General features: G+C 31.7%; 1 protein-coding gene across 2 annotated transcripts; it reads right to left on the reverse strand.

The window, feature by feature from the left end:
- Positions 1-985: 985 nt before the first annotated feature.
- On the reverse strand, positions 986-17,982 carry LOC127722204 (GTPase IMAP family member 9-like). Of its 2 annotated transcripts, none has more exons than XM_052229106.1 (3): positions 17,792-17,982; positions 14,092-14,129; positions 986-1,970 (listed from the first exon to the last, which is right to left on the reverse strand). In XM_052229106.1, exons 1-3 carry the CDS (start codon positions 17,829-17,831, stop codon positions 1,080-1,082), a joined length of 969 nt encoding a protein of 322 aa, XP_052085066.1. In that variant the 5' UTR covers positions 17,832-17,982; the 3' UTR covers positions 986-1,079. The 2 variants fall into 2 exon arrangements, with proteins under 2 accessions (XP_052085066.1, XP_052085068.1); XM_052229108.1 differs by lacking the exon at positions 986-1,970 and adding an exon at positions 4,029-5,076.
- Positions 17,983-18,351: the final 369 nt, after the last annotated feature.

Consider the following 18,351-nt stretch of genomic DNA (forward strand, 5'->3'; position numbering starts at 1 on the left):
CAATAATATATGTCACATGTAACCTGTTACCTAATCTGTATGTTCCGTCTCTGTTAGGCGCACCACCAAACGGTGTATTTTGGATTTACCAAATACACGGATCATAATCAAACCTAATCATCGTCATTATACAGGGATTGACAATACTAAATTCAATCATTTACCAAAAATATATCTACAGTTTCCAGTTGTTGTAAGAAAACCACCATGGGTTCAAACAGAAAGATTTTTAAAGCAGAGAAAACTGTGCACCTTATAATCAGCAATTCTTTTTGAAATGACATAACGAATACTATAAATCCAGACTAAAAAAGACATAGGTACTTTAATTCAGTCACGGACCCGAGATGTCGCGAGTGTAGAGTTTTTTCGAAAACGTTCAAACCCAAAACGGTGAAGGCTTGGTACGTCATGGTAAGTGTTTTCTACTATGCATGCATCACCTGCCATACCAATCCACTCTCAGTGAAAATGTCACAATTGGGAATACATGATGAAAAAATCGGTTGATAAACTTGTCATACGACTTTCATGATATCTAAAGATCGAAGACCACCGCGCTAGTTGAGACAAAACCACATCGTATTGATCAACCAATTCATGATAAAGACCACACAACTTTTCAGGTACAAATTTTATGATGTCGATTTCTGTCATGTTTTCTCTCAACCTTGCTAGACCAGTTTTTTTCGTTATAGGCTTACAGCTGTTAATGAAAGTTATATATGAAAATGCCAGAAAATGGTGCAGCAGTTTGCTACTAGCTAACAATTCATGAATTAGTTTGATATTCCGCAAATTTATCTACAATCAAAGAATGAGATATGTCAAAGACTTGTTTTGTTGTAGGCATTTATCGTTGATTGCTTGTCATATCATAAACAACCATATAATCATGGTATCTTCATAGAATTTTGGTTTTTTAAATGTACTTGTGTTTTGCATGTTTCATTTCAAATTTTGAGAAACCAGAATGACAAAAACATAGTGCATGTATCTATTTTAATATATGTCTCAATTATTTGTTGTTACATTTGTGTAAGTAGTCTTTTAACACAAGTACCAACTATTCCATTTGTTTACGAAATGATACAGGGGGAATTGTTCCTTTCTAGCTGTCTAACTACTTTAGCAAGCTTTGATTCGGGGGTTGTTGATTTTATTTTTGTTAAGATATACCCCACTCCAATACAAACAATACCAAGTACATGATGACGACTACCCACAATTAGTCCTGCTCCTACAACTATCATCAGATAACCGGAAAATCTTTTATATTTTTGAAACATAGAATTCGCGCCAAAACCAATCAAACGATCAAGCGATGATTTATATATACCGCTTTTGATCTCTTCAAGAATTTCATTTGTATAGAATGACGATGTGTCTGCATTTTCAAGAATCATTTTCTCAATCATCGGTAACATTTCTTCAAACTGTCTTTCTGAATCGATTTTTGAGCGATTGTTAAGAAATACAACTCTGTCTCGGCATTTGGATAAAAATTCCCGAAAGTATTCCGGTATGTTTTCTAAAAACTGCGAAGGTGTGGTACCGTCTTGTTCCAAATCATCCCTTCCAGTGATTACTATAATTGTATAACGGAAAGGATCTCCACCAAAAAGATGCAAGAAATGCTGGACAGCCTTTATTTCTTCTTCAGTAAATCTCCCAACCCTCAAAACATACATGATTATATTTGGTCCGGGAGAAAGCATATTTAAGCATTTCAGTATTTCTAACTTGACAGACTCCGTTGATAAATTGGTATCAAAAAAACCTGGGGTGTCTACAATTTTTAAAATGTGTTTTTTCCTCTTTGCTTTACCGATGTTGCATGTGCTTGTTACTGACGAAACTGAGGCTTCCGACCTAAAATATTTTTCCTTCATAACAGTATTGCCCGTAGAACTTTTTCCAGAACCAGTTCTTCCAATTAAAACAATTCTTATCTCAGTATCTATGTCTACCTGCAAGATTTAGAATAATTCATTTCAAATATAGTACATAAATGTTTTCGGTATTTATATATCCTCAATAAAAAAGTTGAGATACTTTTGTTGTGGTATTTTGCTAAGAAAAGAACCAAATTGTAATGAACACAAATCATCTTTTACGATATTCTGCGAATTGTAACATACAAAGTGCATTGTCGAGAATTTAACTTTTTATATTTCAGTTACATTTAAAATTATGAGATCAACCTGAAAAAAAATGATATTTTGCTAACAACTCAAACAGTTGCTGATTTTTTCAAAAAGTAACACAACAAACAACTCATCTTAGGCGTGAAAGTGAAGTTATTTGCCAACTAAGTTATTGACAAAACATGTTTCATACTGTATTGTAGTCAGAATGTTTCTGGAATGAGCTAGATGGACTCAGTAAAGGTATATAGGTAAATTACGCAAATTGATTCCTAAAACAATCCTTTTGAATCAATACAATTATTTAGTATAAGCCAGAAGATATCTTAATGTGAGCAAAGATATTTACATTATATTCAAGCAATTATATTTAAAAAAATATATTGTATTAACATTAGTCTAGAATTTTGTTTGAAGACAGTTTGGGGACCGTTATAAGTCGCTTTTTGTGTCCTTGGTGTACTGTTCTCTTGTCTAATACCTCTCAATCGAATAGTCAAGAGTGTTTGTCAGGTTGGAAAACTACAAACATTGGCATAAAATGGATTCTTGAAAAACTACAATATAGAAACAAAATACTCTGTTGGTTCATTATTTGGGACAGACACAATACAATTGGTTTAGTTATTATATACCAATTCCATCTGATTATATCGGTGTTAGAGTCAAACATGTGCACAACTGTGTGCCTTGTTCCCGAGTGAGTAATATATTTAAAAAAAATATAGTTACCCTTTTGCATCTTTGTAAAATAAATTTTGAGGCAAAAAAGGAGGATAGTTGATATTTGATTTGGTGAAATGTATAGGTAGTTCCTTTATGCAAACTTTAAATGAATTGGAATGAGACGTACAGAAAGTTGACATTGATATTGTCCAAACAATGCTTATCGGTAGTAAGACATGGGAGAGAAGATATGCATTAAATACAAAAATGTACCACTGTTTGAATGTTTGGTGAATTATAAGGTCTCTCCCTTTTTTAAAAAGACAATCAAAATTATATTTATTCTAGATGAAATATATATATATATATATATATGCATTGTCATGTTATTAAAAAATGTTACTTTCAACCTTAATAAAGTCAGGTCCAGTGTAATGTTTTTATTTTATAATACAATATAGTTATGATAACAAATGTTTGGTTAAACGGTCCCTTCTACGATATAAGTGATGTATTAGTTACTTCTATTTTCAAAAAATTCGAATTTGATGTCATGAAGATTATATTTTTGTTTTCATTAACTTAGCTCAATAAACAGTCGATGTTCGATAGCACGAGCGCGATCACTTCCCCAACCAATTTTGTTAGTGTTCAGTGATTTCCTGTTAACACAAAAACAAGTATAATTAATTGTTAACCGGTAGAAGTTATCAAACATTTTAGACCAAAATTCATCAATGGTTTTTGAACGAATGCTTCAATTTCGTCTCACTGTTCAACATGGTTATCACCAAATAAACCAAAAATTCTTCTAGTTTGTAGCAAACAATCAAAACAAACGTAAACCAGCATGAACTTTTGTTTTATCTTCACCTGAGTTATAAGTTCTTCAGACTCAGATATCAACAAACAATGAAAACACAGAGTATTATTAATTATGTTCAGCAAGAAAGGTTGGCAGATCAAATGATAATCACAACATAATAAAACTATCCTTTTAGTAAGGAATTGTTAAAAACCATATTATTAGAATAAGAGGAAAAAGCGCTGTCCACGAACAGACCGACGGAAAAGAAGTTGGACATACATGATGATTAGGAAAGATTTAAAAGGTCTGTTCGCTGCAAATGGATATAATCCATTTTTACAACTGAATCAAAAGATCGTTATTTGAAAGCAGACGAACTATAGCACTAGAAGTTTGGGTTACAAGAATAAAACTAACAAAGGTCTTTATTTATCAAATAATTATTCCAATAAAAAACAACTCAATACTAAATACTTCAAAATTAAGAAACGTCCATGGCTATGTGCTTAAAGTTTTTTTGCAGTAGTAATATTTTTCCTCTTAACAATTGTGTTTTCTTTCTTCTATTGCTTTCCAAATTAAAACGGAATACTGCAAATGGCATTGGCAGATGTATTTCTATCAAATTTTAAAAAAAAAAGCTGCTATCAATACTGCTATGCCAGCAGCATAGGCCAAAGCTTTTAGTAGGCAGTCCAAAATAATTCCATTTAATGAAATATTCCATTGGAGCTTTACACGTTTTTCTTGTCTCGTTTCTGCTTGTTCCGAAGGGGATGAAAATACCGACAATTGTCGATTCACTAATTTTTCCATTTCAGCATCTATTTCTTGAAATGCCGTGTCAGTGTAGTGGCGGCCATCGTTACTCTCAAATATTGTATCAATTAAAGAGTACAAACTATTCCATTGTTCAGTGATTTTGTCTGACTCTTTCAAACGATTATTTAGGAAAAAAACATTTCCGTTGCATTTTCCAATCAAATCATTCAGAGGTTGACATTGTTGTACAAATGCTCTCTCGGTTATACCATCAACTTCCAAATTGTCTTTCCCAGTAAAACAAACGGCCATATGACTGTACGGATTTTCTTTAAAGAGATCTGCAAGTTTTGTGTTAGCAGTTTGGTCTTCAACTGTATACCTTGACGTAGAATGTACGAATAAAATAATGTGGGGTCCCGGTGCCATCATACCAAAACTCTTCACTATTTCAAATCGAAGGTTATCTTCTGTCATGTTAGTGTCGAGTAATCCGGGAGTATCTACCACAGTAAATATTTTCCCTTTCCATCTCATTTTCCCCATGTTTCCTTTGCTTGTCACTGATTTAACAGAAGTTTTTGATATAAAAAAGTTCCAGCCTAAGATAGTATTTCCAGTTGCACTTTTTCCGGTTCCTGTTTTTCCAACTAGTAGTACCCTTATTTCAGGAAGATAAGCATAATTCCTACCCTAAAAAGAAATTCTAGTGATAATGAATAAAATGAGACAGTGAAACAAATTACTTTTAAGTTGTATTATAACTAGGGATGGCAACGAGTACTCGAGTACTCCAGTACTCGCGCGGAAGGCCGAGTACTCGAGCACAACTTTAGTACTCGGATACTCGTTTGCATTTTATAAATCTTGATATATTTCTCCTCACATTTCCCTACACTTTAGTTCCCTTTGAAATATTCCCTTCGGAATACTAATAAATATCTTTTTACAACGCAAATACGTTTATCCTGAGACTACTATGTGTTATAGTAGTCTCATGTATATCTACTCCACGGGAGCAGATGCTACAGATTTTCTATCAAGTCGGACTTAAAGAACATATCAATGGTTTTATTTGCATGTTTCTAATTTGGTTCATGAACACACATAAATAATTGCTTTTATGATAGGTTATGTTTTACAAATGGTGGTGAGTTATTCATTGTTCAATTGACACAAAAAAGGACAAGCGATACACATAACCAAGGATCAAGTTATATTTTGTGGACATACAGTTTGAGTTCTGCAATAATACGTTTGTCTTTTGTTAAGATGTCATTATATTATAATTAGATTTATGAAAGGTAATAACAAAAATACCACATCCCAACAAAAATCAAAACGTTTCACTAGAAGTTAAAGTTTTATCCAAGTACTCCAGTATTCGCAAGTATCATGACCGAGTACTCGAGTATTAAATTTCAGATCTTTTGAAATCCCTAATTATTACATATTATACTGGTACTATCATCACCTGCAACCACCTGCATTTGAGAGTGCCTAGTGTCACCAAAATAAGTTTGTGTCTGGAATCAAAACATTAGCTTTGATACAAAAAGTGAAAGATACCAAAGGGTCAATCAAAACCCTGGGTAGATGAAAACAGACAATAAAATGACCAGTAGCGTCAGAAATCTATTCAAAACATAATTCATTCCAGTAGAGAAAACGACGGTTACATGAGGAATGAATTTCGGATATAAATAGGGGAACATTCCAGAAGTCATCTTAGACAAAGATTTGCCAAAACGATGTGACAAAATATTTTGGCATCCATAAACTTTTGAGAAGATGCTTCAAGCTTTACAATTGACAATCTTTGTCTTAATAATGTCTTGGTAGGTAGCAGTCCTTGCATGTATGAACTAAACGATATGCACTTTATATACTAGTGTTACATAGAAATGCAAAGTATTAAATAAGAAAAATTAAAATCGAACTATTGCTGTTATTGTAAAATTTGTTCTTCAATCGACTATGTCAAACGTAGGCAACGTAGTTTACTGATGAAGCAGACATTCATGTATCGGTTGGATATTTTAAAATAGAGAATGTCAGTAAAGCGCGAACTTGATCTCGGTGATAATGCTAGCATTTTGTCGTATTTTTAGTGAAGCCTCTTGTACATATTATATGAGCAAAATAGAACTCAAGGAACACACAGACAAGAATATGAGCACAGTTTGTTCGATAGAAATACCGACATTTTATATGAAAAGCTATAAGTATTTTATATATATTTGCGACGATTTTGGCTTTTTAACGACCTTGACTATTCATGAGGGTATTGCACGGTCGGTAAGCTAAATATATTTGCTAGATGTATTGTGTGTTCCTATTGCATTATGCACCCATTTGGGCAATGTATATTCAAATTATTATGAACACATTTCTGGGTATAAAATTGAACATCTTTGAATACATTAACGATGTTTTTTAATAATTTGTATGTACATGGCTGAATCATTCATCAGCTGTAAAATGAATGTTTCGAGCTTTGGATTTAAAAATATTAAACAAATTTCATATCATTTGAGTCAGCCTATTTTTAAAACATCATAGTTTATTGAGAAAAAGAAGTTTACCCCATTTACCTTACACAATCGTTTTAAACTACATTTTAAGGCAACAAATACAAAGAAAGTTCAGTAGAGTAACTGTTCCAAATTCGAGTAAAGTCTGAGTTGTTTACTGCATCTAATGAACAATTTAAACAATGTAGATGTAGTTAGTGAATGTAAGATATGCTTGTGAGCTGATGCAGACGCGCCAGATCTTACTACAATAGCGACATCTAACACGTTGTGTATGACAAGAAAATATTTGCAAAAAACTTCCATAACATTAAACAAAAAAAAAAAGTTTTCTTAACCAAAAAACAGTTTGCTCATATGTGTCCCACTTTGACATTTCCAGGTTAACGGAGGTATAACGTCATTGGAAGAAAAACGTCCTTAACTATATCACGTTTAGTCAAATTTATGTATGGTTAAATACATGTTTATTTCTATACAGAATTTAGAGTCTGGATGCTTCTAAGTTTCAAATATGAAATATATCGCGTACATTTATTTCCTAAGACATGATAATTAATCATATTAATGATTATAACATGAAGTTGAGTACTTTTGTCAGTTTTTACTTATCTTTGTTTTCAAAATGTGAGATTTAAGCAAAACATTTTTTTTGCAGTCTAGACCTGTACGTGAATTTTTCTTATTTTCTTATTACCATTTATTCAATAACAACCGATAATATCATACTATTATATATTTTTGTAAAACATTTCCTACTGTAAGGGTAAATTTTCAAATATTTTTAACAAGTTAATATTACATCTTTCATGTCATATTTTCCCACTGACGTATATAAGCGAACAATAATTGAATTACTTAAATCAAATCTAATCCAGAAAATGAATTATTAATGTTTACAAGAGATTAATGTTGTACAAGTTCTCCTCTTGAATGAATTTTCCGAATCAGAATTGTAAATTGAATATTTTGGAAGGTTTTACCAAAATGTATTTCATGGTGATTACATTTTTTGTTAGATTATGTGTGACAACTGTTAACAAAACACGTTTCTTCGTGAAAAAAATGTTACAATAATTGCATATGTAATTGTATAAATCTGGTCAATTGAGATTTACAAAAACTTTCTTATTTTCTTCAATAGCTATTTATAACGGTGCAACCCTTTAAATACTAGAACTCTAATCGGAAGGGTTTTAATTTTTCATTAGTTTTTTACTGTGAAATTTTAATCAAATTAGGACATGACTTACTTCACGATTCATTTTTGATTACTGTTTTATCCAGATTGAGTTCCCACAATGCTGTGATAAGTTATTCTTTTATTTTGAAATCACTGTATATGTTATATGATATGCGATAATGAACAAAATAGTGCAATTATTACTTCAAGAAATAAAAGTAACTCATGCAATTTTTGTTTAAACATTTAATTTGGAAGAATAAAGTTCTCGTTTGTAACATTAAAAAATACATGTGATTTACGGACCTGTTTATTCATATCACTTTTTCATAATATTTGTTTTTATTCAGATGTATTTGAAGTTATGGTTAATTCTAATTCAGCAGTTTTGGAGTTTATAGGTCCTTTTCTTTTCAAGCCGCATTTCGGGTACATGTATTATTAAACATGATAGTTTGTTGTATATGTGTAGGACTCGGAGGTACGATGGGGACGCTGAATGCGATGGTCACGCTGAAGAGCGATAGTCTGCGCTGACGTGCGATGGTCCGTTCGCTGATGTGCGATTGTCTATATAACGCGTGATGGGTAGTTTCAAATCTTCTAATGTTCAATTATTAAGCCTATGAAAAGTAGTTTTTTTTAATAGTTTTAATAAAATTTTGCATTTGTTATTGTTTTTGTGTGTACTTAGTTACAGTTGCATACTAAGTGAGAGATCGTCCTTTTTGATTTAAAGCATGTGAACATAATTCTGCGTGAACATTTTATCTTTACTTGGTTCCTCTCATGAGTTCCTAGTTTCCATAATATTATAAAACGAAGAATTTGTCTATGGACCCGAATTGTTAAGAGAATGCCACGCTCCATGGGAAATTAAAAAAATATCTTTTGAAGACTTCGAAAAAAATAATTCCGTTACAGAAGGCTAACTTTATTAAAAAGTTTATAAGCCCCTTATTAACTTTAACTCCCGGAAAAAAAACTGCTTCTCACAAATTGATTTTTGCATCGACATGCAAAACGTTGAAAGTACAGTTTATGTAGTCCATTACACTCCAGCTATACAATTATCTCATTTCAGCGTTACCATTATCGCACTTCGGTGTAGCGATCAATAATATAGCGTCACAATGCCACCATCGCACTCAGTGTTATCAAAAACGCACCTCAGCCTCAGACCATCGCACATTAGCGTGACCATTGCGGTTCGTTGTACCATCGCGGTTCAGAGTCCTACATATGTATACAAATTATAGGTTTTTTTCATTAAGACCTTACAAGTGACATAGTTTACTCTCAATATGTTCACCATATGTGTATCATTTTAAAAGACAAAACTAAGAGTGCAGTTGCTAGTATATACATTTTATATATGTGTAGCCTTATTACATGTATTATTTGCAAAGCTATGTATTTCAATAAAATAAAATGTCTTTTTCCTTCTCTCATTGTCTTCTTAACTCTGCTTTTTTAAAAGTAATTTCATAAAAAGTAATGGTCATGATGTTAATGAATGTCATCAATTTTACAAACTGTTTCAACGGCTTAACGCACAATCTTCTGCAGCAATTAGGGTGCGCTTTCTGTCTAGAAACCATCGATATTGTTATTATAGATTTTAAATACAGAAGTTTCTTGTTCTTGATTTGAGATTGGCACATTGATTTTTTTAAAAAGAAATAAGAAGAGGTGGTATGAGTGCCAATGAGACAACTCTCCATCCAAGTCACAATGTGTAAAAGTAAACCATTATAGGTCAAAGTACGGCCTTTATACATATGACAGGAACTCTAAATTTTTCATTTTGATGAACATGCAGGTGTTTATTACGGCCATTGAACAAATCAAACATTAACTTCTAATATTTTTCCGTTTCTTATCCAAAATGTGCTAATGCAAATCTTTTTTGAGCAGTAACTGCATTTCAATAAAAGTATAGCATATAGTGCATTACAGTTGTACTGATGAATAAAAAAGTTGATCGAAAACAGGAATGTCATAAACAATTGATATATAACACATCTCACAGTATAACAGGCTCATACGAAGTTTAATACTTAATTTCAGGAAAGCTCAAACTCGTGTTTACTTACTAAAGTGTCAAACATGACCATAGTATAAGACTATGTGAGTTTTCAGTTAGCATTATACTATAAATTGACTAATGTAAAAACACATCATGCTTTAAAACATGCTACATGTAATATGAAGATTGCTACCAAATGTCAGCTCTATTTGTGGCGTCTAACAAAATTGTGACACAGAAGCCCTAGGTTTTACAGATAGATTGATTGATAGCCGGGCGGACAGACATGAATACATCAGTTTACCATCGACTTCTGGTGAGGGGATCATACAAATGTCGAGGACATATAGGGTGTGACCCAAAAGGTTTTTATTATCGTGTTCTTTAATTGGTTAATCATAGTATATTTTCAACACTGGTGTATAATCACAAACTAGTTATTGCTGAAGTGTAGAAGGCTAAACAGTCATAGTAATGATACCATAGCGTAAATAAGACACGAGATTTAATACGGTAGCCGATAAAAAATTAAATTCATTGACTTACTTAGTACATGTACTAAAGATAACAAGATCGGATTAAGGTTTACTACTTTTTGTATACAAATCATCAAATATTCTACATAGCGTAAATCAAAGAATCTAGCTAGTGTACTTAAGTTATTAAACACAAAACACCCTCCTTTTTCGTATATTACTAGTTTATCAACATAGACTTAATCGTAGTCGAATATATAGGTCAATTATTTTTTGACCCATTTATTCAACGAGGATTCGTACAGTAGGACAGATACGTGAATTTACTGAGCGCATTGTTGGTTTTATCTGGTTTTTCCTTGGTATCAGGATTTAACGCCCCCAGGCGGCCACAGTCTCCTAAAAACCTGAGATGCATTGCAGACTCCATTGTGAATGTGGGAAACTTAAAGAAGCCGATTGAATGCTGAACTCAGATTATCAGTAATTATTGATGATGCAAATGGGGACGAGTGCGAATGTTGAAAAATTGTCAAATCGGACAAGGGATAATTTAAACTGTCTACTATCATAATTGGGCTCCGGCATACATTATTCAGGGCTTTTGCAAATAAATAGAAATGGAATGAATCAAGAACGTAATCATATTCTTACTGGTTAGAAAATGCGTTGAACTGCGATGTATCTTCATTAAATACAAGTAAATACATAAATTCATAAAATATTTAAAAGAATTAAATCATTGCAGGAAAAGAACATAACAACTACCATCAATAGAAAAGTAAAGATAACTTATTGAAGTTTTATATCATAAGTCAAAGTAGGAAACCAAGTTCTATGTATTTTTCGAAGAGAGGATAACAATAAACTATTGTGCATTTTTACCACAAACATGTTGTAAGCAAATGCTTTTATTTCAAATCTGAAAATAAATGTGTAATAACATTGACCGTATAAAGCCTTTCTTACATGTCTTACGTTGTGAACTTTATATTATCATGTATTTTAAATAAAGTTATGGTCACCGTTTTGTTGAATTTCAAGTTTGCCGAAGTTCGTGATCAGGTTTAACAATTTTATCACAAAAAAATGTAGTATGGAGTAATATTACAAATATAAAATTCTATTTATAGTCGATATGGAACAGGAAAGTCGTGCATTTGTACATGTATGAAAGCTTCCTACAATTACATTTTATATTCAATGGCAATGTATTGTCATTCCGTTAACGTACAATTTCAAAACAAATCAAAGATGCCACATACTAACGTGTGAAATCAACTTCATTACAAACGACATGTGCATCCGAAGTAGACTTCACATTATTTAGTCATGGCCAAAGAAGTAAAAAATCAGTCCTATCATTACCATGTACGGAAAGTATAGACGATCGAAATTACTGATCCGTAAAAAAAACAAGAAAGTTTCCAGGAATACATGCAAAATCTTAAGTATTTGCTTGCATGAGTATTTGTTTCTTTGAATGGGATAGTACTCCACCTGCAACAGCAATCAAGTGATGTTATACTATGACGAGTGAATTGAAGTTTTATGTCGAGAAGCAAATATAGAGCGTACCTATTCATGTTAACAAAAGTAAAGTGGTTAGTACAAAAATGGTTTTTGCATTATATCAGTCACCAAGGTAAAATATGCATATGGACAAATCGCATAGTGTACACTATATTTCGATTCTTCTAAGATGCCAATTTGTTTTGTTATTCTCTAAAAAGCCATGGTATTACCTGGAAAGAAGCATTTCCAAATGTTAAAGTTTTTGATTGTGTTTAAGTATGGTCAAACCAACGAACTGTCATACCTGAATGGACTGCACTAATATGACGGCTGCTAATGTATAACAAACCATAATGACAGAGTGACAATATATCAAGAGCTACAACTGTAAGTATTTTTTATTATTGATTAACGAATATCAAACGGGAATTGTCAATTGAGAAATCTTTTTGCCTGATAGCATTGTTGGAGTTGTTTGTAGTAACGGTTAAACCCTTTCCACAAAATTGTAATATAAACTTCTAAAATACTGTATTAATTGAGAATAGGCTGTAAAACTCATACAATTGAATAATGTAACATAACATTAAAAAATCCTCACGCTTTCAGCTTGTTTAAGATCTTAAATCTTTTTTTTTTTCTATTATCAAATAGCGTCATTTAAAGAAAAGAAACCTTTGCTGATATGAAATCGTATCATTTGAAATCTGATTTTCACAAATATGTTTACAAAAGATCTACGCACTATTGAAGGGAAAAATAAATATTCATGGTTTGTTCTATGGAAAATTCATTACTGAACATAAACAAAAAAATGAATATGTAGTTTTATTGCTAATTAAAATTAAAATTATCCAACAAATAATTGTGACAATCAAGCAACACGCTAACCCAATGCATAGTTTAAACAATATTTGAATAACAATAATATTGAATTTTATTTGGTAATATGCCAAGCATATGAGAGACCTCATCTCATAGTAAGCTATTCAAAACCCTGATCATAAAATATGAAAAAAACTATATGCAAAACCAAACCCGTATAGTAAACTTCCAAAGACCTTGGAATAATAAAATATGAAATAATTTAAAAGTGCAAACTGCCATTTTGTATGATATACTCTTGGGGAACGTTAATATTCCCAATTAGAATTTGAAACGCACTTTATTTTAATATTGACAATAAGAAGCTCCGTCATGAAACATGCAAATAACAATATGAGGCAGGATTTCAACTGTTTTGCTAGATTGAAAACGATCCGTTTCATAGCTCCTTTTGTAAGGCATTTGTATGTTCTCGGAAACTGACGACACGACGGACAGAAATAAGAGGCAAATCTAGCAAAGTAGTGAGTTTAATTTCGTGTAAAAGTGTTTATACCTTAGTCTATGTCATACCACGCTGTCAACTGAAACAGAGTTTTCATATTACCATATTCTAAAGACGACAAGGCATTTACAAAAATAAAATCATACAATGTAAATAAATCGGCTAAGTATGTCCTGTCACGTTCAAAATTTATCAAAAATGAAAACAAGACGTAAAATAATGTCATGCGTCTGAGGCGCTTTTCTGGATTTACCTTCATCAGGAAAGCTCAAATCCGAATATATGAAAGCCGGGAATATATAAGTACCGAAACATTTGAAGAGCTATATGATAAAAATATACCGAAAAAAAGTAAAATCCATCTAAGGTCAACTTTGCTTGAGGGAGTTGAAACCTTAGTTTATTTATAATTTCAAAATTTATAAACGGACAATTTTGAATAGGTTTGTTATAAATCATGTCAGTACCGAAGTACTGACTACTGAGCTGATGATACCCTTGGGGAAAGATAGTCCACCGGCGGAGGTATCGATCCAGTGCTGTAAAAAATGAAAACAACACCTTTTGATCTATATGATAGAATCTATACAAGGTATAATATACCGATGAGCAACTTTGAGATATGATTATTTGTAACTTACCGTAGTTTCCTGAGTGATCGGATATCGCTTTTCACTACCTTAAATGAAAATAAAACTAATATTGACTTATCTGTGCTTGCTTAAAACCAAAAATACTATAGCAAATACAAGTCATATGTTGATAGAAGTTTGTTGACTAAATAATACGATGAAGCCAACATGCCAACATTTTTAAAGATGAAATATTTGTATTCAATTTTTTTCAAACAGTATTTTTTCCTTACATCAGATTTCTTCCTGATTTGATATTTATTTATGAAAAGGAAGTGCTGTACATTGAAATATTATTATGTTGTGTACCTTCTTCAGTGTCGATTTGGCGTGCGGTATGTTGGCGATATAGAACAGCAATTCAAAAAACGCATGAATGATCATCGAAGTGACTACACCTGCAAGCCCGACCTCTCCGTAGGTCGTCATTTGCTCGGGAAAGTTTTTGGATAATAAAGGACAGTTTCCCCAGAGGGCTTTACTGGAAAAACATAAGATGAGTCCCTACCATCACTTGTTTGCTGTAATTCAGGAGTCAGTACAGGACTCTCACAGTTTTAAGGAATTTATTCCTCCTCCCAAACATCAATATTGTCAAAAATACGTATTAATTCGTGATAATTTGTATAACGATCAAGATTATTGTTTTAGTTCGACTACCACATGTCAAGATAAGAATCATTTGACATCTTACTGAGGAAGGATATTAGTTATCTGAAATATTTATATTTGTTCATAATTTTACTATTTTTTTGGTGATGTTGTACCCTTTTAGACTTACTTATTATATATATGAACAAGTGACAACTCTACGACAGATCCATCCATTTGATCACCAGTGAAGGTGATACACAGATGAAAACACACATGATATTCATAATTACTCTAAATATCAGTACAAAAATGTTAAATCTGCAAAAATATATAGTATATTAAATAATATTCGAGTTCTTTCTTATTTGTAGGCATTTTAAATACCTTTTTATTGATACTTTAACTATGTTATACCATTTTCCTTCAGGCCTTTTTATGTATAGTCATTACAAACTATGAGAATAAGGCAATGCTTTTAACTTTCAAAAAGTATGATTACCTAATCTTATGATGCTATTTTTCAAAACAGCACGAAAAAAAGAAATCATTCTAACATTTTAGGATTTATACTCCTATGCTACTTTAAGTTTTAATGAGCATGATATTTCTCATACTGAAAATGTAGTTAAACTATAAACTATATCATTTCATCATTATTTTATATAATTATTTTATATTTGTTTGATGAAAAACACAGGCAGAAGAATCAAAAAAAGCAGAATCAAAACTCTTTACACATAGACAAACCGGCAAATCTATAAAAAAAAACCAAGTTACATTACTAAAACTTGTTGGATGTGTACTGATTGATATTTTAGTCTTAGATGCATGAATGTTTTATTAGTTGTTATTGACTTTGAACTAGATGTCAGTACCTGCGAGTACTCTTAGATCTGTACTTAGAGTCTTTTTGTTGTGAGGATGTAAAAGTAACCTGCCACGTCCATTCTGTGTTATTGTTAGATATATTTCTGCTTGATATCGATCTGATGAGTTAAGTCCTTTTCAACTAATTTTCATAACTTGTTCTTATGCTGTATTGTTACACCACTGTCTCAGTTAAGAGGATGGTTGGCGCTTTCAGACTAGTTTAACACCGCCACATTCTGTCTATCCCAAGTCAGTAGCCTGTAATTCAGTGGTTGTATTTTGTTGCTGTATATCAAATTTGTTTTTCGATCATCATTTTGTACATAAATCAGGCCGTTAGTTTTCATGTTTGAATTGTTGTACGTTTGTCATTTCGAGGCCTTTTATAGCTGACTATGCGGTATTGGTTTTACTTATTGTTGAAGGCCGCACGGTGACCTTTAGTTGGTAATTTCTGTCACATTTGGTCTCTTGTGGAGGGTTGTCTCATTGCCTATCATATCACATCTTCTTATTTTTATAAAAGACAAACATCAATCTACAAAACATTTTGTAAGAAACATACAACAAAACTAAATTATCTTTTGTCTGAAATGTTAAAGAAAAGTACGAATGATTTTTAAATTGGGGGAAAGGAAATTTTAATCGTTTGTATAATCTACAAACAATTGTTTGCACTTATATTAAATCTTTTTGAACAAATTATGGTTGTGTAATTTAGAAATGCAGTTTGTTAGACTCAAAATGTAAAATCATATGTACCACTACTAAATATTTTGACCGATTTTTTAAATCGTTTGTTCAAATAAAAAAATCCTTTGAACCCTCTTAAAACGTCAAAAAATGTTTGTACTATTTAATTAATCGTTCATACGATTAGACAGCCCTTTGCATCGTATAACAATCCTTTGTACAATTCCATAAACCGTTTGTACCATTTTGAAAATCGTTTGTAAACTTTCAAAATTCTTATTAGAATATTTCTAATATCCTTTGAACGATTTAATTGTTTGTAAGGCTTAGAAATCGTGTGTATGATATTTGAAAATCATATATCGCTGATGAGTATTATGAAGACGAAACGCGAATTTGGCGTAGACAATTTATATTCTGTACTATCTATGATAAATTTGTATCCAATAGTTCAAGCGATTTTCAACAACATCTAAGAAATTATTATATAAACAATGAACGTTTCAAATGTTAATAAATTTGTAAATTGCTTATTAGTTTTTTTTTAAACCAAACTATGATGCTACATCTGATCCTTATTAGTATTTGTGTTCTACAAGTATTTCAACAATGTTAACTCTGAAGGGACCAAACTATTTTTATTAAAGATATAAGATTATGTGCATAGGTGTTGAACTGTTTTTGGAGTACTCACGAATAAAACATTCCAAGTGATAAAAATGTTTGAAAATTGTTATAAAATATCCAAGATCAACACGTACATATAATACTGACAACATGCATATATTTTTTTCCCATTTATAGTTGTATTCGAGATTAAACATTGTATGAGTGTCTATCACATCCATAATTCTAAATCAACATTTTACACCTTATTTTTAAAATCAGATTAATACTTTTTAAGTCAGTGTCAACGCGTCGTTGTTAGTGAACAGAATATAAGATCATAATGTGTGGAGTATTATTTTATTATAACAATTATGTTGGTTATTTAAACATATAAAAGTATGGGTGTTGTACCTCGTTTGATTTCCCTCTGGTCAAGTGAGGTTTTTTAAATTGTGTATCGTTCATGACCGTTTGGTGACTTGTCAGTTGATGATTTGAACTATCAAGCTGACTATTTTATTATTCTTATAACTCCTAAAAATAATTAACTAATGACAGATACATGATTAAAATGTTGTACGCAAGATGCGCTTTTCGTCTACAAAAGACTCATCAGTGATAGCTTTCACATACAGTATATCATTCGCGTTATACCGCTACCAAAACTATTGGTATAGTTTAGTCATCATTCGAAATAAATATGTTTCACAGCTTATTGGGAAAACACGAAGTCGCAGACGACTATGTACCGTATTTAGTAGTTCTAACCTAGTATTTTATTCATTTAATTTAGCCATCTTTTCTTAAAACGTCTATAGAAATGTTCCTTCCCTCATAAAAACCAACGTGTCTTTTATTTTTACATCCCCTCTTTTGCAGAAAAATTATAACAAATATATTTGCAGACCATACTTAATGAGGTGAGATGGTTATTACAACTTACCTGCCATCGCGATATGTTTCAATCCATAAATGTCGATCATTTAATTTTTATTGCACTACCTGGGTTTTTTTTATATAATATTGCTCAACCAATCATTAACGTTCCTCTATTGAAATAAATGAAATATAACGTCGCAAAATGTTAACGGCCTTTACAGAATACGTTACAAAAGAAAGTCGAAGTTTAAAACCATAGAGTGTTGAAGAACCAATGTCTAGATAAATATCAATTACATGTTTATATATTTTGTTAGCCGCTGTCATAGCCGCGATCGGTTTAAATGTAAATATGTTAATTAAATTACCTAATTTGAATTAACAAAAAATGAAAAGTCTATCATGTAAACGACAACGACAAATTTTCATCGAGTAAAATGATTTTCAAGATTGAAAACAAAATAACCCCGTCCCCACCTGATGCCTTTAAGGTCCGGAAATAATTCATGGATTAAAAAAAAAAAGACTTAGAGCTGAGATGATGAAATGGTGATGACAATATTTTTGGGTTAGAGCACCTATCAAAATGCATGAGGCGTATTTGCAAATGTCGTTCATTTTGAA

The sequence above is a fragment of the Mytilus californianus genome, unplaced genomic scaffold (genome assembly GCF_021869535.1).
Source record: "Mytilus californianus isolate M0D057914Y unplaced genomic scaffold, xbMytCali1.0.p SCAF_12, whole genome shotgun sequence".
Lineage (NCBI taxonomy): Eukaryota > Metazoa > Mollusca > Bivalvia > Mytilida > Mytilidae > Mytilus > Mytilus californianus.